Source organism: Melanerpes formicivorus, unplaced genomic scaffold (genome assembly GCF_026170545.1).
Source record: "Melanerpes formicivorus ecotype bairdi unplaced genomic scaffold, bMelFor1.0.p_v2 SCAF_34, whole genome shotgun sequence".
NCBI lineage: Eukaryota > Metazoa > Chordata > Aves > Piciformes > Picidae > Melanerpes > Melanerpes formicivorus.
Genome location: NW_027142386.1, coordinates 4084433 through 4108348, shown reverse-complemented (window position 1 = coordinate 4108348; position 23916 = coordinate 4084433). Strand labels below are relative to the sequence as shown.

At 54.9% G+C, this 23916-nt stretch overlaps 1 protein-coding gene across 10 annotated transcripts in view; it reads left to right on the top strand.

Moving 5' to 3' along the window:
• Positions 1 to 23916, top strand: part of SLC4A5 (solute carrier family 4 member 5) — a 58681-nt gene that overhangs the window by 20599 nt on the left and 14166 nt on the right. For 9 of the 10 annotated variants that reach the window (XM_068156537.1, XM_068156541.1, XM_068156538.1 and 6 more), the window contains 12 exons: positions 328 to 483; positions 5389 to 5484; positions 6599 to 6654; positions 10627 to 10784; positions 11597 to 11684; positions 11883 to 12037; positions 13024 to 13167; positions 13962 to 14136; positions 14442 to 14575; positions 16419 to 16690; positions 21654 to 21715; positions 23183 to 23383. In XM_068156537.1, the coding sequence (XP_068012638.1) occupies positions 328 to 483; positions 5389 to 5484; positions 6599 to 6654; positions 10627 to 10784; positions 11597 to 11684; positions 11883 to 12037; positions 13024 to 13167; positions 13962 to 14136; positions 14442 to 14575; positions 16419 to 16690; positions 21654 to 21715; positions 23183 to 23383 (1697 nt within the window). The remainder of the gene's footprint in view (positions 1 to 327; positions 484 to 5388; positions 5485 to 6598; positions 6655 to 10626; positions 10785 to 11596; positions 11685 to 11882; positions 12038 to 13023; positions 13168 to 13961; positions 14137 to 14441; positions 14576 to 16418; positions 16691 to 21653; positions 21716 to 23182; positions 23384 to 23916) is intronic. The other variant, XM_068156542.1, reaches the window with a different exon arrangement.

Below are 23916 nucleotides of genomic sequence, written 5' to 3'. Positions count from 1 at the left end.
CTGAAGGGGCTCCAGGAGAGCTGGGGAGGGACTTTGGATGAGGATGAAGGACAATGGCTTTGAGCTGGGAGAGGGGAGACTGAGACAGGAGATGAGGAAGACATTCTTGAGAGTGAGAGTGGGAAGACCCTGGAACAGATTGCCCAGGGAAGCTGTGGCTGCTTCCTCCCTGGAGGTGCTCATGGCCAGGCTGGATGAGGTCTTGAGCAAGCTGGGCTGGTGGGAGGTGTCCCTGCCTGTGGCGGGCAGGGGTGGAGGGGGTTTGGAACTGGCTGAGCTTTGAGCTCCCTTCCAACCCAAAGCCATGGTGTGGCTGGGTGCTTGCAGATGATGTGATTGAGAAGCAGGTTGAGGAGGGGCTGCTGAAGCCGGAGCTGCGAGAGAAGATCAGCTACGTGCTGCTGCGCAAGCACCGCCACCAGACCAAGAAGCCCATCCACCGCTCCCTGGCCGACATCGGCAAGTCCGTCTCCTCCAACACAGGTGAGCCCTGGCAGGCCACCCACACCCAGCTGCAGCCTTTAAGCCTCTCCTAAGGGCAGGGAGAGCTCAGGAGAAGGAAGGGGAGAAACCCAACCCTTTGGGGGAAGACACTCCCCCCTCCCCCAAACGCTCTGCTGATGGTGGCGTTAAGGAGGAGGAGGTCATGGGGAGCCAGGAGTCAAGGAGATAGGGTAGGACAGAATGGAATGGAATGGAATGGAATGGAATGGAATGGAATAGAATAGAATAGAATAGAATAGAATAGAATAGAATAGAATAGAATAGAATAGAATAGAATAGAATAGAATAGAATAGAATAAGAGTAGAATGAAGTAGAGTAGAATGGAATGGAGTCGAGTGGAGTAGAGTAGAACAGAATAGAATCACAGAATCACCAAGGTTGGAAGAGACCTCAAGGATCATCGAGTCCAACCTGGCACCACAGACCTCATGACTAAACCATGGCACCAAGTGCCACATCCAAGCCTTTTTTGGACACCTCCAGGGATGGGGGCTCCACCACCTCCCCAGGCAGCACATTCCAATGGAGAACAACTCTCTCTGGGGAGAGCTTTCTCCTCACCTCCAGCCTAAACTTCCCCTGGCACAGCTTGAGACTGTGTCCTCTTGTTCTGGTGCTGGGTGCCTGAGAGAAGAGACCAACCCCCACCTGGCTCCAACCTCCCTTCAGGGAGTTGTAGAGTGCAAGATGGTCTCCCCTGAGCCTCCTCTTCTCCAGGCTAAGCAACCCCAGCTCCCTCAGCCTCTCCTCACAGGGCTGTGCTCCAGACCCCTACCCAGCCTCATTGCCCTTCTCTAGACACATTCAAGTGTCTCAATGTCCTTAAACTGAGGGGCCCAGAACTGGAAGTAGAATAGAATAGAATAGAATAGAATAGAATAGAATAGAAGTCTGCTGAGATGCACAATGTCACAGTGTGAGGGGCAATGGTGGGGTGTGAAGCACAGTGTAGCTGTGGGAGGGACAGTGGCATGGTGTGAATGACTGAGAGAGTTGGGGCTGTTCAGTCTGGAGAGGAGAAGGCTCTGAGGAGACCTAATTGTGGCCTTCCAGGATCTGAAGGGGGCTACAATAAAGCTGGGGAGGGACTTTTGAAGGTGTCAGGGAGTGATAGGATTTGGGGGATGGAGCAAAACTGGAAATGGGTAGATTGAGATTGGATGTTAGGAAGAAGCTCTTCCCCATGGAAGTGGTGAGAGACTGGCACAAGTTGCCCAGGGCGGTGGTGGAAGACTCATCCTTGGAGGTTTTGAAGGCCAGGCTGGATATGACTCTGAGAAACCTGATCTAGCAGATGAGGTCCCTTACAACCAACCCTACTCATGAGGTCTGTGGTGACAGGTTGGACTCAATGATCTTTGAAGTCTCTTCCAACCTTAGTGATACTGAATACAAAGTTCTATGATTCTATGGCATGGTGTGAGGGAGAGGGTAGTGGTGTGAGAGACAATGGCATGGTGAGAGGGACAATGGAACAGGCTGCCCAGGGGGGTTGTGGAGTTATCCCTCTCTGGAGATATTGAAGACCTGCCTGGATGAGTTGCTGTGTGACCTGCTGTAGGTGACCCTGCTCTGGCAGGGGGGTTGGACTGGATGAGCTCTGGAGGTCCCTTCCAGCTCCTAACATTCTGTGATTCTGTGTGAGGGACAGTGGCATGGGGGGAGGGACAATGGCATGGAGTGATGGACAATGGCAGTGGTGGTGTGTGAGGGACAATACTGTTGTGTGAGGGCCCCCAGCAGGGGTGAGGAGCAGTGTCCTGGTGCAGGGGACAATGGCACAGTGTGAGGGACGCCGGCGTCAGCCAAGCTTGGCCAAGGGGTTCCTGGCAGAGCAGCCTACAGACAAATCCAGTCTGCTCCAGGGCTGACCCTGCCTCTTTTGGAGCCATTATAAAAGGAGATTTGTTTGGTTCCACGCCTGATTATTTACTTAGCTTGAAGGAGAGGTCACTCGGTGGAGCCTGGGATTTGCCGTCGGCCTCCGGCTGCGACCCAGGGAGGCAGCAACAGCAGCGCCCAAGCTCAAAGTGCTCATGGAAGAGGTCATCAGGAAACAACATTCCCACCCTGGGGGCCATTCCCAGGCTTCAATGCAGACATCAGCCGTGGTGGAGGACTGGATGGCTGAGCAGCCATCAGCCATGGTGGAGGACTGGATGGCTGAGCAGGCATCGACCATGGTGGAGGACTGGATGGCTGAGCAGGCATCAACCATGGTGGAGGACTGGATGGCTGAGCAGCCATCAGCCATGGTGGAGGACTGGATGGCTGAGCAGGCATCAACCATGGTGGAGGACTGGATGGCTGAGCAGCCATCAGCCATGGTGGAGGACTGGATGGCTGAGCAGCCATCAGCCGTGGTGGAGGACTGGATGGCTGAGCAGCCATCAGCCATGGTGGAGGACTGGATGGCTGAGCAGCCATCAGCCGTGGTGGAGGACTGGATGGCTGAGCAGCCATCAGCTGTGGTGGAGGACCAGGTGGTTGAGCTAACTCTTGCTCAGAGCCTTAAGCATGGGGCATGACTTGGAAATGTTGGAGTTTGGTCCCTGCAGACAGGGGGAATTGGAGCATCTTCTGTGTTTCTAGTTCCTTGCTGAGATGATGGCAAAGCTCTGAGCTTGTGAAGAGGGTCACCAAGGAAAAGAGGATGGTTGGCAGGAGCACGGGGGTCCTTCATGTTTCTTATGCCAACAGCAACATAAGAAGGACACAGAGATGTTGGAGCAAGTCCAGAGGAGGTCACAAAGATGCTCCAAGGGCTGGAGCAGCTCTGCTGTGAGCACAGGCTGAGGGAGCTGGAGCTGTGCAGCCTGGAGAGGAGAAGACTCCAGGGGGACCTCAGAGCTGCCTGCCAGGAGCTGAAGGGATCCTGCAGGAAGGCTGCAGAGAGACTTTTGCTGAGGGGGTCTGGAGCCAGGCCAAGGGGGAATGGTTTGAAGGTGAGGCAGAGCAGGGTTAGAGTGGGGCTGAGAAGAAGGTGAGATGAAGGTGGTGAGAGCCTGGCACAGGCTGCCCAGGGAGGCTGTGGCCTGGGGGTGTTGGAGGCCAGGCTGGATGAGGTCTTGAGCAGCTGAGTCTGGTTGAGAGCTGCTCCTGGGCATGGTGGGGAGGTTGGAGGAGATGATCTCTGAGGTCCCTTCCAACCTGAGCCACACTGGGACTTTCACCTGCTCTCTTATCTCTGTGATTCTGTACTGGAATGCTGCTGGCATGTTGGAGATAGAGTCATACCCAGTGGGAATTCCAGTGGGGAATTCAGGAGGAATTTGGGGAATTCAGGGGGAATTTATGGAATTGAGGGGCAATTTGGGGAATTCAGGAGGGATTTGGGGAATTTGGGGGAGGATTGGGGAATTCAGGGGGGAGGTTGGGGAATTCAGCAGAAATTTGGGGAATTCAGGGGAAATCTGGGGAATTCAGGAGGAATTTGTGGAATTCAGGAGGAATTTGTGGAATTCAGGAGGAGTTTGTGGAATTCCAAAGGTTTTCTGAGAAGGTGCTGGCTTTAACACTGAAGATACCTGGGGGCCAGGGAAATCTTTAGGGTGAAGCTGTTCAGTTTAAATACCTGGGGGTGGCAAATGGGAGCTGTGGAGGAGCTTAGGGAGGAGAAAAGTTCCCATGGAAGATGGTGGTGGTGGCCAAGACAAATACCCTGCAGTGTGAGGTCCACAGCAGGCTCCAAGGGAGGGCTGCTTTGAAGAATTAAGAGGTTAAAAAGCCAAGGAAAGGATTTGGTCTAGCTAAGGGCCAGGAATTGCCCTTCTGAACCCACTGATAGCCTCAAAGAGAGCATTGGCAGGGTGAGGGGCAGTGGAGGTTCCTTGCTTGGATCTTCTGCAGTGGGGAGTGCTGGATTAGGGCAGGTTGCTCCTTGCCAGTGAGCAAAGGACAGGAGCAGGGAAGTCATTCTGCCCTGTGCTCAGCACTGGTTAGGCCACACCTGGAGTCCTGTGTCCAGTTCTGGGCTCCTCAGCTCAAGAAGGACATTGAGAGATTTGAAGGTGTCCAGAGAAAGGCAACGAGGCTGGGGAGGGGTCTGGAGCACAGCCCTGTGAGGAGAGGCTGAGGGAGCTGGGGTTGCTTAGCCTGGAGAAGAGGAGGCTCAGGGGAGACCTTCTTACTCTTTCCAACTCTCTGCAGGGAGGTTGGAGCCAGGTGGGGGGTGGTCTTTTCTCCCAGGCAGGCAGCCATCACCAGAACAAGAGGACACAGTCTCAAGCTGTGCCAGGGGAAGTTTAGGCTGGAAGTGAGGAGAAAGTTCTTCCCAGGAAGAGGAATTGGCCATTGGGCTGTGCTGCCCAGGAAGGTGGTGGAGTCCCCAACCCTGGAGGTGTTCAAGAAAGGTTTGGATGTGGCCCTTGGAGCCATGGTTCAGCTGTCAGGAGGTGTTAGGGGATAGGTAACAGATTGGACTTGATGATTCCTGAGGTCTTTTCCAACCTGGTTGATTCTATGAAGTGGCAATGGGTGGAAGTTGAGGCGTAGGAAGTTCCATGGAAACAGGAGAAAAATCCTTTCCAGTGTGAATGGTGCCCCCGGGGCCCTGGAGCAGGCTGCCCGAGGGGGGTGTGGAGTCTCCTTCTCTGGAGCTGTTCAAAACCCACCTGGAGACATTCTTGTGTGATCTGCTCTGGGTGATCCCGCTCTAGCAGGGGGCTTTGGACTGGATGAGCTTTCAAGGTTCCCTCCAGCCCCTAACGTGATTCTGCGAGTGGGAGTGGAGTGGGACGGCAAACCAAAGTGCCGGCGAATCAGCGGCGGGAGGGTGATGCCTGCGGTGGGCAGCTGCTTTTCATCTCGGCCTCTTTGCCTTCAGCACCACCAGAGGGTTCCTCGTGGTAGCTGCATCTCCTCTGACCCCTCCTTTCCCGCAGCCCGCAGCCCCGTCCGGAGCCCGGCCGCCGGCGCCGCCTTCCACCGCTCCACCGAGGACCTGCGGATGCGGCAGAGCGCCAGCTACGGGCGGCTGCGTGAGTGGGGAGCTGGGCATGGGCCCCAGGGGACCGGCAGCAAACAGAAATCAAGGGACAGTGAAAGGGGGAGAGGGGTTGGACCTGTCAGGGTATCCCACCTGAGCCAAAAATGAGGTTGGAAAGAAATTCTTCCCAGGGGAGGTGGTGAGACCCTGGCACGGGCTGCCCAGGGAGGTTGTAGATGTCTCCTCCCTGGAGGTGTTCAAGGCCAGGTTGGATGGGAATTGAGCAGCCTGGGCTGCTGGGAGGTGTCCCTGCCCATGGCAGAGGGGTTGGAACTGAATGATCTTGAAGGTCCCTTCCAACCCAAGCCACTCTGTGATGCTTTGTGGTTTGTGTAAGCACAGAGCGACAGACACCAGAGCAACTCAGACCCTTGAGCTCTTCATCTTACTGCACCTGCTTTGCAGGCCCTGCTAGAGTAAATAATCCCCAAATCCCAGCATGGAGGGGATGGAAAGGAGCTCTGGAGCTCACACAGTCCAACCCCCCACCCTGCCCCACCAGGGACACCCACAGCACCCTGCCCAGCAGCACAATGCCCAGGGGGGGTTGGAAGCTCTCCACACCAGCAGACTCCACAACCTCCCTGGGCAGCCTGCTCCAGGCCTTCAGCACCCTCACAACAAACAACTTTCTCCTCAGGGGCAAACAGAACCTCCTGGCTGCCACTTTGAGCCCCTTGCCCCTTGGCCTGGCCCTGGGCACCACTCAGCAGAGTCTGGCCCCAGCCTCTTGCCCCCCACAGCTCCTTTAGCTCTTGCTGAGCATTGCTCAGCTCCCCTCTGGGGCTGCTCTTCTGCAGGCTCTCAGCCCCAGGGCTCTCAGCCTTTGCTGCTGCCAGAGCTGCTCCAGGCCCCTCAGCAGCTTCCCAGCCTGCCCTGGACTCTCTCCAGCACTTCCCTGTCCCTCTGGAGCTGGGGAGCCCAGAACTGGTTGTTCTTTTTCCACTGGAGTCCTCCCTCCACGTTTTCTCCTTGCACGTGGGCTGCATTGAGCAGCTCATCACAGGGAGGTTGCCCATGGCAGGGAGGTTGGAGCAGATGATCTCTGGGGCCCCTTCCAACCTCAGCCACTCCTGGACTCTCAGCTTCTCTCTTCCCTCCCCCAGGCCATGCCCAGAGTCGGAGCATGAATGACATCTCGGACACGCCGAGCACTGACCAGGTAACCACCCTGCCAGCCCTGCTGTGGCACTGGGGGGAGGCATCTCCAGCATGCCCTGCTCTGGGGCAGGGCCTGGGGGCTGGTCAGGTCCCTTTGAGCCTTGCATGGCCTTACTGGGTCGATCAGCTCAGAGCTTGCTAATTAGGGACAGGGATCAGGTATTGATCCCTGCTGAGCTGGGGGAGAGCTGGCCCAGAGCTGTACCTGTGCCTGCACAGAGGGAGGGACACACCAGGATGCCAATGGAGGTGGAGATCCTTAGCCTTTCCCTAAAAGCTTCAAGCTGGAAAGGTGCTTGGGAGGGTGCAAGGATCCTAAAAGAGCCTCTGCTGGGCTGGATGAGAGCAGAGGGCAGTAGGGATATCCCAGGCAAGCTCCTGGAGCTGCTAACGTGGATCCAGCTCAGAAGGTAATGGTCTGTAGGTAGAGCTGGGCTGTGATGGACTTTGGGTTTCTTAATGCATCCATCAGGGGCTTTTCTCCCCAGTTTGCTTGCATGGCACAGCTCTGGGCAGGAGGTCAGGCTGCTGGGACAGAGTGTGGGCAGGTCCCTGTTTGGTGATGTGGTGGACCAGGAGGGGTTTGTGCCCTTTGGTTGTCCTGATACCCAGCATCAAGGCTATGGAGTCCTCAGCACAGCACAGCCAGGGACCAGAGGAGAGGATCCAGAGGAGGCCACAGCAATGCTGGCAGGGCTGGAAGGGGTCTGCTGGGAGGCCAGGCTGAGAGGGTTGAAGTTGTGCAGCCTGGAGAGGAGAAGGCTCCAGGGAGACCTCCTGGTGGCCTTGCAGTGCTCCAAGGGCTGTCAGAAAGCTGGGGACAGAGTTCTGAGCAGGGCCTGTGGGGACAGGCCTAGGGGGGATGGTTTGAACTCAAAGAGGGAGATTGAGAGTGGAGAGAAGGGAGAAATGTTTGACCCTGAGGGTGGGGAGAGCCTGGCCCAGGCTGCCCAGAGAGGTGAGAGCAGCCCCATGCCTGGCACCATCCCAGCTCAGGTTGTTTGGGGCTGGGAGCAACCTGCTGTGGTTGGGGATGTCCCTGCTGGCTGCAGGGGGGTTGGGCTGGATGACCTTGAAAGATCTCTTCCAACTCAAACCATTCCATGATTCTCTTTAGTTGGCTCCTGTGGGTGCACTCTCTAGGCTCTGCTCTGGTTTTGTTTGTGAGTGCTTTCAGCCTGAGCTGAAGGGAACACCAAACCCTGTGGGCTTGGGAGGGCTCACAGCCCACTTTTCCCCAGGGATGTCCCTGCTGGGCTTGCCTGGGGTGATGCAGTTTAGGAGAAAGGGAAGGATGGAAGTTCATGGATGGAGAGCACAGAGTTATAGAATGGTTTGGGTTGGAAAAGCCTTCTGAGATCCCTGAGTCCAACCATCAGCCTAACACCACCATGGCCACTAAACCCTGGCCCCAAGTGCCATGGCCACAGGGTTCTGGAACACCTCCAAGGATGGGGACTCCACCACCTCCCTGGGCAGCCTGGGACAATCCCTGACCACTCTTTGTCTTGAAATCCAACTTAACCCTCCCCTGGCACAATTTCAGGCCATTTTCTCTACTCCTATCACTTGTTACAAAGGAGAAGAGACCAACCCTGACCAGATTGTCCACCACAGCCAAAAGTGAGGTTAGGAAGACATTCTTCCCAGGGAGGGTGGGAGGCACTGGCACAGGCTGCCCAGGGAGGCTGTGGATGCCTCCTGCCTGGAGGTGTTCAAGGCCAGGCTGGATGAGATCTTGAGCAACCTGGGCTGGTGGGAGATGTATTTTCATGAGGGACTTTTCCTAAGGGTGTCCAGAACCAGGCCAAGGGGGAATGGTTTGAAGCTGAGGGAGAGCAGGGTTAGCCTGGAGCTGAGAAAGAAGCTCTTCAGTAGGAGGGTGGTGAGACTCTGGCAGAGGCTGCTCAGGGAGGCTGTGGACGTCCCCTCCCTGGAGGTGTTCAAGGCCAGGCTGGATGAGGTTTGGGCAGCCTGGGCTGGTGGGAGGTGTCCCTGCCCACGGCAGGAGGTTGGAGCAGATGACCTCTAAGATCCCTTCCAAGCTAAACCACTCCATGAATCCCCCAATCTACCAAACCCCTACAAAACCTCCTGTCAGGTAGAGGCCAAGGAGTCCCCACCACATCAGGCAGAGCAGAAGGTTTCTAGGGCCACCTTCCAACCTCAAACCTGCAGGGAGGAAGCCAACTTCCCTCCCTCCCCTCCCTCCCCTCCCTCCCCACCACCTACCTAACCCCAACCATCAGCCTCCAGCAGTGGAGGTGTGGAGGGTTAATCCCCAAATATGCCAAGCATTTAGGTTTAATCACCCTATTAGACCTCACCACAAAGGGACTTTTTAAGTGTTACACGAAGCTTAGTGGCCACAGTTAACTCCTGCTCTTGCTCCCAGCTGCTCTGGAGGAGTTGGTTTATTAGTAGTATTTATTACTTTTTCTTTCCCTTCCCCCCCTTCTCTCTTCCCCCCCCCCCCCCCCCCATTTTTCCATTTGGATTTAAAAGATTAGGAAGGGGAGAGAGAGCTCTCTGCCTGCTCACATGCCTCCCCTCATGCTGGCATATAGATTAGAAACAACTCCCTGCCAGGCTTGGTATTGAACCCTTTTAGACCAAACAGGAAAGAGCTGCAGGGGAGAAGAGACCCCCGGGGAAGGAATCCATCGGCTGAGCTTTATCATAGGGTTTATCATATCCCTTCCCCAGGCTGGAAGGGACCTCCAAAGCTCAGCCAGTCCAACCCTTCCCCTGCACTCAGCAGGGACATCCCCAACCACATCAGGTTGCCCAGAGCCCTGTCCAGCTTCACCTTGAATATCTCCAGGGATGGAGCCTCAAGCACCTCCCAGGGCAACCTGCTGCAGTGTTCCACCACCCTCATGGTGCAGAACTTGCTCCTCACATCCAACCTCAATCTGCTCTTCTCCAGCTCAAAGCCATTGCCCCTGGTCCTGTCCCTGCAGGCCTTTACAAACAGCCTCTCTCCATCCTTCTTGTAGCCCCCTTCAGGTACTGGAAGCCTGCTCTAAGGTGTCCCCCAGAGCCTTCGCTTCTCCAGGCTGAACACCCCCAGCTCCCTCAGCCTGTCCTGTAGCAGAGCTGCTCCAACCCCCTGATCATTTTCCTGGCCCTCCTCTGGAACCCTCTCCAACAGGTCCATGTCCTTCCTACACTGAGGGCTCCAGACCTGAACACAATACTCCAGGTACAGCAGAGCAGAGAACCATTATTTGGTCCTGCTCCCAGGATGAGAATGGGGAGGAAAGAGCTGCAGAGACCTGCTCCCTGTGCATGGCTGTGTGGACAGGATGGGAGAGTTGGAGTTGTTCAGCCTGGAGAAAAGAAGGGTCCAGGGAGACCTTAGAGCATGTCCCCAAGTCCCACGGCCACAGGTTTCTTGAGCACCCCCAGGGTGTTCATGCAGGCTTGCATCTTCAACCTTGCACATTTAGGTTGGGTTTCTCCAAGCCCTTCCTCCACTCAGAAGGTCTCAGAAAGGTCACTAGACTGATGTTGATGGACTGTGAAGAGAAGGCTCCAGAGAGTCCTTGGAGCAGCCTTCCAGTGGTTGTAGTGGGATAGAGGCAGGAGAGCTGGGGAGAGACCTTTGCCAAGGGCTTGCCAGGGATAGGATGAGGGACAATGGCTTTGAGCTGGGAGAGGGGAGACTGAGAGTGGAGATGAGGAAGAAATTGGTGAGAGTGAGGAGAGACTGGAATAGGTTGCCCAGGGAGGCTCCAGACTCCAAGCCTGGCAGTGTCCAAGGCCAGGCTGGATGAGGCCTTGAGCTGGTGGGAAGTGTCCCTGGCAGGGGGTTGGAACTGGGTGATCCTTGAGGTCCCTTCCAACCCAACCATTTCTGTGATTCTATGATTCTATGATTTTGAATTTGGGGGGAGGGTGGGGGGGAAAAAGAGGCAGAAAAGTCACTTTTCAACACCCATTCCCTTCCCCAACTTCCTCTTGCCAACAGCTGAAGAATAAGTTCATCAAGAAGATCCCCAAGGATGCAGAGGCCTCCAACGTGCTGGTGGGAGAAGTGGAGTTCCTCGAGAAGCCTTTTGTGGCTTTTGTGAGGCTCCTCCAGGCCACAATGCTGGGAGGGGTGACAGAGGTGCCTGTGCCCACCAGGTGAGCTCAGCTCCTTCAGCTCCAAAGCACCAAGCAGCCTCAGGACATGGGTGCTGGTGGGGGAGAAGCTGAGGGAGCTGGGGTTGCTTAGCCTGGAGAAGAGGAGGCTCAGGGGAGACCTTCTTGCTCTCTCCAACTCCCTGAAGGGAGGTTGGAGCCAGGAGGGGGTTGGTCTCTTCTCCCAGGCACCCAGCACCAGAACAAGAGGACACAGTCTCAAGCTGTGCCAAGGGAAGTTTAGGCTGGAGGTGAGAAGAAAGTTTTTCCCAGGAAGAGGAATTGGCCACTGGGATGTGCTGCCCAGGGAGGTGGTGGAGTCCCCATCCCTGGGAGGTGTTCAAAAAGGCTTGGATGTGGCCCTTGGAGCCATGGTTTAGCTGCCAGGAGGTGTCAGGGGATAGGTGATAGGTTGGACTTGATGATCTCTGAGGCTCAGGGGAGACCTTCTTGCTCTTACAACTACCTGAGGGGACGTTGTAGCCAGGTGGGGGTTGGTCTCTTCTCTCATGCAACCAGCACCAGAACAAGAAGACACAGTCTCAAGCTGTGCCAGGGGAGGTTTGGGCTGGATGTCAGGGAGAAATTCTCAACATACAGAGAGATTGGCCCTTGGGATGGGCTGCCCAGGGAGGTGGTGGAGTCATCATCCCTGGAAGTGTTTAAGAAGAGCCTGAATGAGGCACTCAGTGCCATGGTTTAGTTGATTAGATGATGTTGGGTGATAGGTTGGACTCGATGATCTCTGAGGGCTATTCCAGCCTGGTTGATTCTGTGAGTCCAAGGTTGCCAACAGAGCACTTTTCCTTCCTCAGGTTCCTCTTCATCCTCCTTGGTCCTGCAGGAAAAGCCAAATCCTACAACGAGATCGGCAGGGCCATCGCTACCCTCATGGTGGACGATGTGAGTAGGTGCAGCTCATGGCCCTCACCTGCAGCCTCCTTGCTCAGAGCCAAGACAACAACCACCACCCCAAAAAAAGAGAGCATTTTCCATCCTCTTGCCCTCAAAGCATCAACTTCTAAACCCCAAAGCAACCTGCCCCCAGCTGCCTGCTGGCTGCCACTCCCACGCTGACTTCTCTCCTCTCTTGTCCCCCAGCTGTTCAGCGACGTTGCCTACAAAGCTCGGGACAGGGAGGACCTCATTGCTGGCATAGATGAGTTCCTGGATGAAGTTATTGTCCTGCCCCCTGGAGAGTGGGACCCCAACATTAGGATTGAGCCACCCAAAAAGGTGCCCTCAGCTGAAAAGAGGTAGGTGGGAGGCATGGAGCTGGTCCTGTCCCTGGGACAATTACCACCTCCTGAGGCTGGTCAGTCTGGAGAGAAGGCTGAGAGGGATCTGATCAATGTCTCTCAAGAGCTGAGGGCTGGGGGGCAGGAGGGAGGGGACAGGCTCTGCTCAGCTGCACCCTGGCACATGCCAAGGGGCAAGGGATGGAAAGTGCAGCCCAGGAGGTTGCAGCTCAGCAGGAGTAACTTCTGCCCTGGGAGGCTGCCAGAGGCCTTTGGATCTTTGGAGGTCCTTTCCACCCCCTAACATCTTGTGAGCTGTGATCTCTGCTGGTTTGTAGGTGCTGGAGCAGCTTTGCTTCCCTTTAACCCTAGAAAGGATCTCCCAAAGTTCTGAAATCCCAGCAGTGAGGGAACTTTTTCACACACACACCCCCAGAGCAGCTCAGCCCTGTTCCCACTCTGGGCTGAGCAAATCCAGCTGCTGATGTTTCTAAATTCATCTCAAAACCTCTCAGCCTGGAGAGGAGAAGGCTCCAGGGGGACCTCAGAGCTGCCTTCCAATAGCTGAAGGGATCCTGCAGGAAGGCTGCAGAGAGACTTTTGCTGAGGGGGTCTAGAGCCAGGCCAAGGGGAAATGATTTGAAGCTGAGGCAGAGCAGGGTTAGAGTGGAGCTGAGGAAGGAGTTCTTCATTGTGAGGGTGGTGAGAGTCTGGCCCAGGCTGCCCAGGGAGGCTGTGGAAGCCTCCATCCTGTGGGTGTTCAAGGCCAGGCTGGATGAGTCCTTGAGCAGCTGAGTCTAGCTGAGAGCTGTCCCTGCCCATGGCAGGGAGGTTGGAGAGGATGATCTCTGAGCTCCCTTCCAACCAGAGCCATTCTGTGGTTCTTCAGAAGCCTGAGCTGTAGGGCAGGAGGGAGCTACACCATGGCCTTGGTCATGGCCCCTCCATGCAGCCCAGCTTGCTGGGGCAGGTGCCATGGCCCACCCTGGTGGCTCTGCCTGCAGGAAATCAGTGTTCTCCCTGAACGAGGTGGGGCAGATGAACGGCACTGCCGGTGGGGCTGGCGCCGGCGGCGGCGGAGGAGGCAGCGATGATGGAGAGATGCCTGAAGTCCATGAGATTGGGGAAGAGCTGGCCTGGACTGGCAGGTGAGCAAGCACCCCCCAGCCAGAGAGCTCTGGAAAGTGCCAGCATCCCTCAGCATCTCCTCACAGTTTCCCCGCCCTGACCTCCTGGGACACGGAGAGGTGAAATCCTTTTTGGGTTCAGTCTCAGCATCCCTTCTGGTGGCCGCAGCTGGTCCCTTCTGGTGGCCGCAGCTGGTCCCTTCTGGTGGCCGCAGCTGGTCCCTTCTTGTGGCTGCAGCTGGTCCCTTCTGGTGGCCACACCTTGTCCCTTCTGGTGGCTGCAGCTGGTCCCTTCTGGTGGCCACACCTTGTCCCTTCTGGTGGCTGCAGCTGGTCCCTTATAGTGGCCGCAGCTGGTCCCTTCTGGTGGCTGCAGCTGGTCCCTTCTGGTGGCCGCAGCTGGTCCCTTATAGTGGCCGCAGCTGGTCCCTTCTGGTGGCTGCACCTGGTCCTTTCTGGTGGCTGCAGCTGGTCCCTTCTGGTGGCTGCAGCTGGTCCCTTCTGGTGGCCGCAGCTGGTCCCTTCTGGTGGCTGCAGCTGGTCCCTTCTGGTGGCTGCAGCTGGTCCCTTATAGTGGCTGCAGCTGGTCCCTTCTGGTGGCTGCACCTGGTCCTTTCTGGTGGCTGCAGCTGGTCCCTTCTGGTGGCTGCAGCTGGTCCCTTCTGGTGGCCGCAGCTGGTCCCTTCTGGTGGCTGCAGCTGGTCCCTTCTGGTGGCCGCAGCTGGTCCCTTATAGTGGCTGCACCTGGTCCCTTCTGGTGGCCGCAGCTGGTCCCTTCTGGTGGCTGCACCTGGTTCCTTCTGGTGTCTCCCCAGGTTTTGTGGTGGCCTCTATTTGGATATCAAGAGGAAGCTGCCCTGGTTCCCGAGTGACTTCTATGAAGGTTTCCATATCCAGTCCATCTCTGCCATCCTCTTCATCTACCTGGGCTGCATCACCAACGCCATCACCTTCGGGGGCTTGCTTGGGGACGCTACAGACAACTACCAGGTGGGGTCCCGAAAGAAGAGGTCACCTTGGCTTGGGGAAAGCAAGCTGGGATGGGATGGGATGGGATGGGATGGGATGGGATGGGATGGGATGGGATGGGATGGGAATTCCTTACCAAGTAGGACTGGTAGTCCCTGCAGGATGAGAAACCCATCCCCAAAGGCAGTGCCCCAGGAGCAAGGGGACTTGATCCCAAACATCCAGTGTCCAAGCAGAGGCCCATAACTCCCATCTCTATCTGGGATGTCCAGGGGGATGTAACATGGCACAGCACCACCATAACCCTGGGTTTGCTCCCTCCCCAGGGCGTCATGGAGAGCTTCCTGGGCACGGCCATGGCAGGCTCCATGTTTTGCCTCTTCGCCGGGCAGCCACTCATCATCCTCAGCAGCACTGGGCCCATCCTCATCTTCGAGAAGCTGCTCTTTGACTTCAGCAAGTAGGTGTTGGGTGATGCCAGAGGGAGCTGGGAGCCATCCATACTGCAATGGGAATTGCCCTCCAGCCCACAATGTGCTTTTGTGGGGCTTCCCTTGCCTTGTCCAACAACCCCAAGTAATGCTACAGGCTCGGGGCAGAGTGGCAGGAAAGTAGCCCAGTGGAAAAGGCTCTGGGGGTGCTGGTGGATGGTTGCTGAACAAGAGCCAGGGTGGCCATGAAGGTCACCAGCAGCCTGGCCTGGATCAGGAATAGTGTGGCCAGCAGGAGTAGGGCAGTGATTGTCCCCCTGTACTGGAACCTGGTGAGGTCCCAGCTGCAGTGCTGGGGTCAGTGTTGGGTGCCACAGCATAAGAAAGACATTGAAGTGCTGGAGGGTGTCCAGAGAAGAGCAGCAAAGCTGGTGAGGGGTTCAGAGAGCATCCTATGAGGAGCAGCTGAGGGAGCTGGAGGTGTTCAGTCTGGAGAAGAAGAGGCTGAGGGGAGAGCTCATTGCTCTCTACAGCTCCCTGAAAGGAAGCTGGTGTGAGGCAGGTGTTGAGGTGTTGGTCTCCCGAGTAACTACTGATAGAACAAGAGGCAATTGGCTGAAGTTGTGCCAGGGGAGGGTTAGGCTGGAGATGAGGAAAATTTTCTTTGCTGCAGGAGTGGTCAGGGATTGGCAGAGGCTGCCCAGGGAGGTGGTGGAGTCCCCAGCCCTGGAGGGGTTCCAGAACCCTGTGGCCATGGCACTGGGGCCATGGTTTGGTGGCCATGGTGGTGCTGGGTTGATGTTGGGCTGGGTGATCTCAGAGAGCTTTCCCAACACAATCAATTCTGTGATTCTATGATGCTCCTGGGAGGGAATTTTGTTGCATTCTGTATAGGAGTTGTCACATTCCTTGACACCCAGCTTGGAACTATGGATTCCTCTCCGGGGGTTTCCTCCACTCATCCTTCCCATCAGCATCCCACATCTCTGTGCAGAGGGATTTTGGGACAGGCTGACTTTGTTTCTCCACTCACACAGAATCCCAGACCTACAGAATCAACCAGGTTGGAAAAGACCTCAGAGATCAAGTCCAATCTATTGCCTATCTCCTAACACCTTCTGAAGGCTAAACCATGGCTCCAAGGGCCACATCCAAGCCTTTTTTTAATACCTCCAGGGATGGGGACTCCACCACCTCCCTGGGCAGCACAGCCCAGTGGCCAATTCCTCTTCCTGGGAAGAACTTTCTCCTCACCTCCAGCCTAAACTTCCCCTGGCACAGCTTGAGACTGTGTCCTCTTCTTCTGGTGCTGGGTGCTTGGGAGAAGAGACCAACCCCCACCTGGCTCCAACCTCCCTTCAGGGAGTTGGAGAGAGCAAGAAGGTCTCCCCTGAGCCTCCTCTTCTCCAGGTTAAGCAACCCCAGCTCCCTCAGCCTATCCTCACAGGGCTGTGCTCCAGACCCCTCCCCAGCTTTGTTGCCCTTCTCTGGACACCTTCAAGTCTCTCAATGTCCTTCTTGAGCTGAGGAGCCCAGAACTGGACACTGGACTCCAGGTGTGGCCTAATCAGTTCTGAGCACAGGGCACAATGAGTTCCCTGCTCCTGTTGGCCACACTTTATCTGATGCAGGCCATTGGCCTTCTTGGCCAGCTGGGCACACTGCAGGCTCATGTCCAGCTGCTGCCAACCAGTACCCCCAGGTCCCTCCTGCCTGGCTCTCTCCACTCCACAATGCCTCTCTCCTTAAAAAAAAAAGACAAAAACATCTCCTTTTGTCCCCCCAAGCTCCTAACTGCCCCTTCTAGATCCTTCTTGGAAGTGCTTCCCAACCTCAATGGCTCCGTGGCCCTTTGCCTGTCCCCCCTTCCAGAGGCAATGGCATTGACTACATGGAGTTCCGCCTCTGGATCGGCCTCCACTCCGCCCTCCAGTGCCTTATCCTGGTGGCCACCGACGCCAGCTTCATTATAAAGTACATCACTCGCTTCACAGAGGAAGGCTTCTCCACCCTCATCAGCTTCATCTTCATCTATGATGCCATCAAGAAGATGATTGGAGCCTTTAAGTACTACCCCATCAACTCGGACTTCAAGCCGGACTACGTCACCATGTACAAGTGCGAGTGCGTCGCGCCCGACCCAGGTGAGTCCACAGCCTCCTCGGAGCTGCAGGAGGGGAAGAGGAAGGAGGGAGGGGAGAAATCCCACGGGATGGTTGGCTGAGGGAATGGAAGGAGGCAGCTGCCTGCTGGAGAGACCTCATCTCTCTCCTCTGAGAGGGATTTGGGGCGTGGAAGAGAAGGAGAAGGAGGAGAAGCTCATCCGCCTTGGCTGAGCACACTGCTGCGTGGCAGGATGGGGTCAGCGGTGCTGGAGAGCTGAGGCCTCAGCCTGGAGCAGCCAGACCTGGATGGAAATAAGGAAATATGGAAGGAAAAAAAAAGGCTTTTTAGGTGGTTCATTCCAGTCTGCAGCTGATGGAAACAGCCCCCAGAAAATGGAGGATCTCACTCCAGGGGTTTTGTCCTCTCTGGTGCCTAGGACACCCCAGGATGTCTCAGCTGGGTGTGGAAACCTCCTTGGACTACTTTTTTCCCTCCTCTTTTTTCACTCCTTTGCAATAAGGAGGGGCCATCAGGCTCTCAGCAGACCACCTTCTGATGGCTCCTCTGATCTGGCTTTTGGATAGACCTTGTGGGGAATCCCAGACCTCAACCCTGAAGCTAAGATGGTCCTGTGGCCATCTGGAAGGGAGCAGAGACCTTTGCTTTGGGCAGCAACCAGAGGAGCTGAATTCATTTAGAAAGTCCAAACACCAACAGTCTGGGGGGAGAAGTCAGGGGTGGAGTAGGCAGAAATAACAGCACTCAGGCCCTGCCACTTGATGTGTTCCAGAGTCCCTGCAGGGAGAGCTCCTACCTTCTGCCATGGAGATCACCTTCTCTTTTGCTTTAGTTTGGTCTTTTCCCTCCTTTTCTGTGGATCAGGCTCCACTGAGTTGCTCCTGGTGTGTTCTGGAAGTGCCACAGGCAGTGGGGAGCACCTGGAGCTGATGCAATCCTTTGTGAAGCCAACCCCCACCCCAGATTTGTCATGAGGGAAAGCCAACCTTAATGCTCACCACAACTCCAGGGGGATGAAATATTCCAAACAGGACCAGCACCACCTTCACCCAGCCAGCCAGGTGGCATCTTCCCACCTTTAACACAGGAGGAAGCAAAGCCTCCAGGGAGGTCTCCCCCTTTTGCAAGCCCTGGGGTGGCTGAGAGGCATTTTCACCCCATAAAAACCTTATGGAACCTCTTCACAACTACCCACCCCTCACCCTTGCTGCCCTTGGGGCACCCAAGGCAACAGCATCCATGTTGGGTTCTCCATGCCTTGGAGCAGTATCAGGGTTGGGTTCTCCAGGCCTTGGAGCAGTATCAGACTTGGGTTCTCCATTCCTTGGAGCAGTATTGGTGCTGGGTTCTCCATTCCTTGGAGCAGTATTGGTGCTGGGCTCCCCATTCCTTGGAGCAGTATCAGTGTTGATTTCTCCATGCCTTGGAGCAGTATCACTGTTGAGTTCTCCATGCCTTGTAGCTCTATCACTGTTGAGTTCTCCATGCCTTGGAGCAGTGTCCACATTGGGTTCTCCATTCCTTGGAGCAGTATCAGTGTTGGGTTCTCCATGCCTTGGAGCAGTATCACTGTTGAGTTCTCCATGCCTTGGACCAGTATCCATGTTGGGTTCTCCATGCCTTGGAGCAGTATCAGTGTTGGGTTCTCCATTCCTTAGAGTTCTATCAGGGTTGGATTCTCCATGCCTTGGAGCAGTATCTGGTTTGGGTTCTCCATGCCTTGCAGCAATATTGGTGTTGGGTTCTCCATGCCTTGGAGCAGTATCAGGGTTGGGTTCTCCATGCCTTGGAGCAGTATCAGGGTTGAGTTCTCCATGCCTTGGAGCTCCATTAGTGTTGGGTTCTCCATGCCTTGGAGCAGTATCAATGTTGAGTTCTCCATGCCTTGGAGCTCTATTAGTGTAGGTTTCTCCATGCCTTGGAGCAGTATCAGGGTTGGGTTCTCCATGCCTTGGAGCAGTATCAGTGTTGGGTTCTCCATGCCTTGGAGCAGTATCAGTGTTGGTTTCTCCATGCCTTGGAGCTCTATCAATGTTGAGTTCTCCATGCCTTGGAGCTCTATTAGTGTAGGTTTCTCCATGCCTTGGAGCAGTATCAGGGTTGGTTTCTCCATGCCTTGGAGCAGTATCAGTGTTGGGTTCTCCATGCCTTGGAGCTCTATTAGTGTTGGTTTCTCCATGCCTTGGAGCTCTATCAGTGTTGGATTCTCCATGCCTTGGAGCTCTATCAGTGTTGGTTTCTCCATGCCTTGGAGCAGTATCAGGGTTTGGTTCTCCATGCCTTGGAGCAGTATCAATGTTGAGTTCTCCATGCCTTGGAGCTCTATTAGTGTTGGTTTCTCCATGCCTTGGAGCAGTATCAGTGTTGGTTTCTCCATGCCTTGGAGCTCTATTAGTGTTGGTTTCTCCATGCCTTGGAGCAGTATCAGTGTTGGTTTCTCCATGCCTTGGAGCTCTATTAGTGTTGGGTTCTCCATGCCTTGGAGCAGTATCAATGTTGAGTTCTCCATGCCTTGGAGCTCTATTAGTGTTGGTTTCTCCATGCCTTGGAGCAGTATCAGTGTTGGTTTCTCCATGCCTTGGAGCTCTATTAGTGTTGGTTTCTCCATGCCTTGGAGCTCTATTAGTGTTGGTTTCTCCATGCCTTGGAGCAGTATCAGGGTTGGGTTCTCCATGCCTTGGAGCAGTATCAGGGTTGGGTTCTCCATGCCTTGGAGCAGTATCAGGGTTGAGTTCTCCATGCCTTGGAGCTCCATTAGTGTTGGGTTCTCCATGCCTTGGAGCAGTATCAGGGTTGGTTTCTCCATGCCTTGGAGCAGTATCAGGGTTGAGTTCTCCATGCCTTGGAGCTCCATTAGTGTTGGGTTCTCCATGCCTTGGAGCAGTATCAGGGTTTGGTTCTCCATGCCTTGGAGCAGTATCAATGTTGAGTTCTCCATGCCTTGGAGCTCTATTAGTGTAGGTTTCTCCATGCCTTGGAGCAGTATCAGGGTTGGTTTCTCCATGCCTTGGAGCAGTATCAGTGTTGGTTTCTCCATGCCTTGGAGCTCTATTAGTGTTGGTTTCTCCATGCCTTGGAGCTCTATCAGTGTTGGATTCTCCATGCCTTGGAGCTCTATTAGTGTTGGTTTCTCCATGCCTTGGAGCAGTATCAGGGTTTGGTTCTCCATACCCTGGAGCAGTATCAATGTTGAGTTCTCCATGCCTTGGAGGAGTATCCATGTTGGGTTCTCCATGCCTTGTAGCTCTATTAGTGTTGGTTTCTCCATGCCTTGGAGCAGTATCAGGGTTGAGTTCTCCATGCCTTGGAGCAGTATCAGTGTTGGTTTCTCCATGCCTTGTAGCTCTATCAGGGTTGAGTTCTCCATGCCTTGGAGCAGTATCAGGGTTGAGTTCTCCATGCCTTGGAGCTCTATTAGTGTTGGGTTCTCCATGCCTTGGAGCAGTATCAGTGTTGAGTTCTCCATTCCTTGCAGCAGTATCCACATTGGGTTCTTCATCCTTGTAGCTCTTGAGGTCTTTAATTCCCTTCTACATTTTTTCTTCTTATTTTTAATCATTCCCATTTTTTTCCCCTTTTTTTTTTGTTGTGTATTTTTTTTCCCTTTTTTAACCATTCCTGCTGATTTTTGATTATTATAACTGATTTGTCCCATATTTGTCTCTGCTGCACACACCAATTGGGGCTGATTTCAACCTCAAGTGAGTATCACCTTCTGAATATTAAAGCTACTTCAATATTTGATACTCTTTCCCCCCTTCCCCCCACACCCCCCCTTGGGTTGGGGTTTGGTGGTGATTTTGATTTTGATTTTTGGTTGTTTGGGTTTTTTCCCCCTCCTCCCCCCATTTCTTTTACTTTTCTCTCTGCTCTGCTGAAAGGAGCACCCTCAAGGGTCCCTCTCTTAATACCCCCCTGGGGTGGGACCCTATTCCAAGTGGTAGGAATCACAAACCAGGTTGATGTCTGGAGATAGAAAAGGTTATGGAGGGGGAATTAATAGCACTAATGATTGCTAATTACTGATTCATAGTTGATAATTGATAATTGATGGTGGTGGTGATGATGTTTTTACTGCTGGCTCTGCCAGCACCCAGTGTTGGCAGCCCCTCCCTCCCCCCCTCCCCCAGCATTCACTTCTCCTTCATTAATCCTCTGCGCCGGGGATGGAGGCAGCAGGTTCGGGGCAGCCAAACTGTTCCCACTTGGAGCTGGAAGAGGATGGAGCAAAGGGAACAGGAGGGGTGGGCGGGGAGGGGACAGAAATGTCCTGGACCCCTCCCTTAGGGGCACCCCTAAAGATCCTTGGGGTGCTCCTGAAGGCAAGGAGCTGCGTCGCCCGAAGAGCCGAGCGGAGCTGCTTTTGGCGCTGCAGGAGAAGGTGCTGGGGGCTGGAAAGGATGGAGGTGGTTGGATTTTTTGGGGGGTTTCTTTGCAGTGAGACACCAAAACACCCCTCAAACACCTAAAAAAACCCCAACACCCCAAACCCCAAACATTAAGAAATCAAACCAACAAATTGGGGATGATTGGATGCTGCCTCTCCAGGAAGACCAAGCTGCTTTTTGAGTCTTCTACCCCCCCAGCGTCTGTTGGGTTGCTCAACCCTGCTGCCTGTGGCTTCCATTAGGAAGCTACCAAAATATTTTAGTTCCTAAAGATTTGAGGAGCTGGGACCCTCCTAGAAACTCACTCACCCCCTCCCCCCAACCTCCCTGGAAGGAGAAGCCAGCAAAGGAGATGCTGAGTTCTCCGCCAGCGCGTGGGATTAATCTGGGAGAAGTCGCTGCGGGGTTAGAAATGAGCTGTGGAGGGGGGGTGGGGGGTGGGCTGCACTCCAAATCCCAATTTCCCCAAGCCCTACAGCTTCTCCCAGGCTGAGCCATGGTTGTCCAAGTGGAAGCCTGGCTGCTTTTGCCCCCAACCCCCCACCCAAACCCCTTTGTGACCCCCAAACCTCAGTAACAAACTCCTTTCCCGCAGCCAACGCGACCTTGTTCGATGCTTCAGCTCCAGTGGCACCCAACACCACTAATGTTTCTCTGGTAAGAAGCTTTTGCTCATCCCAACAGGAGTTTTGGGGCAAGAGAGGGCAAATTTGGGGACAAGGGAGGAAATGGGGTTGTTTAGCTTGGAGTATAAGGGGCTGAGGGGAGAGCTCATTGCTCTCCAAGCCCCTGAAAGGAGGTTGGAGCCAGGTAGGGGTTGGTTTCTTCTCCCTGGTCTCAGGTGATAGAAGGAGAGGAAATGGCCTGAAGTTGTGCCAGGGGAAGGTTAGGTTGGAGATGAAGCAAAATTTCATTGCTGCAAGAGTGGTCAGGGATTGTCCCAGGCTGCCCAGGGAGGTGGTGGAATCCCCAGCCCTGGAGGTGTTCCAGAAACCTTTGGCCATGGCACTTGGGGCCGTGGTTTAGTGGCCATGGTGCTCTTAAGTTGACTCAATGATCTCAGAGAGCTTTTCCAACCCAAACAATTCTGTGGTTCCACGAAATCCCAAGGATTCTGACATCCAGGGAGCAAGAGGCAGCTGCTAGCAGTGAGGGGAAAGTGGGATTTGGGGTGGTTTGGGGTCCCACTTGGGATGGTGGCAGCAAATCCTGACGCTTTGGCCCAAATTAACAGCAGCCCTGAGGCTTGGTGGTGGTTCTGAGGCTCCCACTGGCAGTGGCCCTGGGGAATTTCCCTTCCCTTGTAACCTGCAGTCCCTTAAAACACTAATTCTGGGGCAGGGGGGAGGGGTGGCCAGGAAATGCCCTTGGCCTGGATGTTATCATTGCTGAAAATGCTAATCTGGGGAGGCTGAAAAAGATCCCTAAATATTAATTGGGAGCTGGGAGGGGTGGGGGGAGGGGAGCTTGGCCAGGAAATGCTCTTTCCCTGCACATAACAAACCAAAAAATGCTGATTTTGCCCTTTTTTGGGGCACAATTGCATTGTGCAAGGAATCATAGAATGGTCAGGGCTGGAAGGGACCTCAAGGCTCAGCCAGTTCCAACCCCCTGCCATGGGCAGGGACACCTCACACCACAGCAGGTTGCTCACAGCCACCTCCAGCCTGGCTGCAAACACCTCCAGGCATGAGGCTTCCACCACCTCCCTGGGCAACCTGTGCCAGGCTCTCACCACCCTCCTGGGGAACAACTTCTTCCTCACATCCAGTCTGAATCTCCCCACTTCCAGTGTTGCTCCATCCCCCCCAGTCCTATCACTCCCTGACACCCTCAAAAGTCCCTCCCCAGCTTTCCTGTAGCCCCCTGCAGATACTGCAAGGCCACAAGTCGGTCTCCTGGGAGCCTTCTCTTCTCCAGCCTGCACAACCCCAGCTCTCTCAGTCTGGATTTTTGGGGGGGTGGCTGGGCAATGTCCCTTCCCTTGCACATAGAAATTGCTGAAAATGCCTCATTTGGCCTTTTCTTTTAATTTTGTGGTGGGGCAATGTCCCTTTCCTTGCCTGCCCCCATTCCTTCCAGTGCTAACGTTGCCTTTCTGGGGGGGTTGGGGTCTCTCCCCAGTCCAATGCTATTAACCTCACAGCTCTGGACTGGACTCAGCTCAGCAAGAAGGAATGTCTCAAATATGGTGGGAGTTTGGTGGGCAAGTCCTGTAAATTCGTGCCTGACCTGGCCCTGATGTCCTTCATCCTCTTCTTCGGCACCTACTCCATGACCCTGACCCTGAAGAAGTTCAAGTTCAGTCGCTACTTCCCCACCAAGGTAAGGAAGGCTCTGGGCTTTGCCCCTCCCCTTTCCCACAAGGCAGGAAAACCTGGATGCAAAGAGCTCCAGGAGCATCAAGCAGTGGTTCTGGGAGCTCCAGGAGCTTCAAGCAGTGGTTCAGAGAACTCCAGGAGCATCAAGCATTGGTTCCAAGAGCTCCAGGAGCTTCAAGCAGTGGTTCTGAGAGCTCCAGGAGCATCAAGCATTGGTTCCAAGAGCTCCAGGAGCATCAAGCAGTGGTTCTGAGAGCTCCAGGAGCATCAAGCATTGGTTCCAAGAGCTCCAGGACCTTCAAGCAGTGGTTCTGGGAGCTCCAGGAGCACCAATCTGTGGTTCAGAGCGCTCCAGGAGCATCAATCCTTGGTTCCAAGAGCTCCAGGAGCACTAATCTGTGGTTCAGAGAGCTCCAGGAGCATCAATCCATGGTTCAGAGAGCTCCAGGAGCTTCAAGCAGTGGTTCAGAGAGCTCCAGGAGCATCAAGCAGTGGTTCAGAGAGCTCCAGGAGCATCAAGCATTGGTTCCAAGAGCT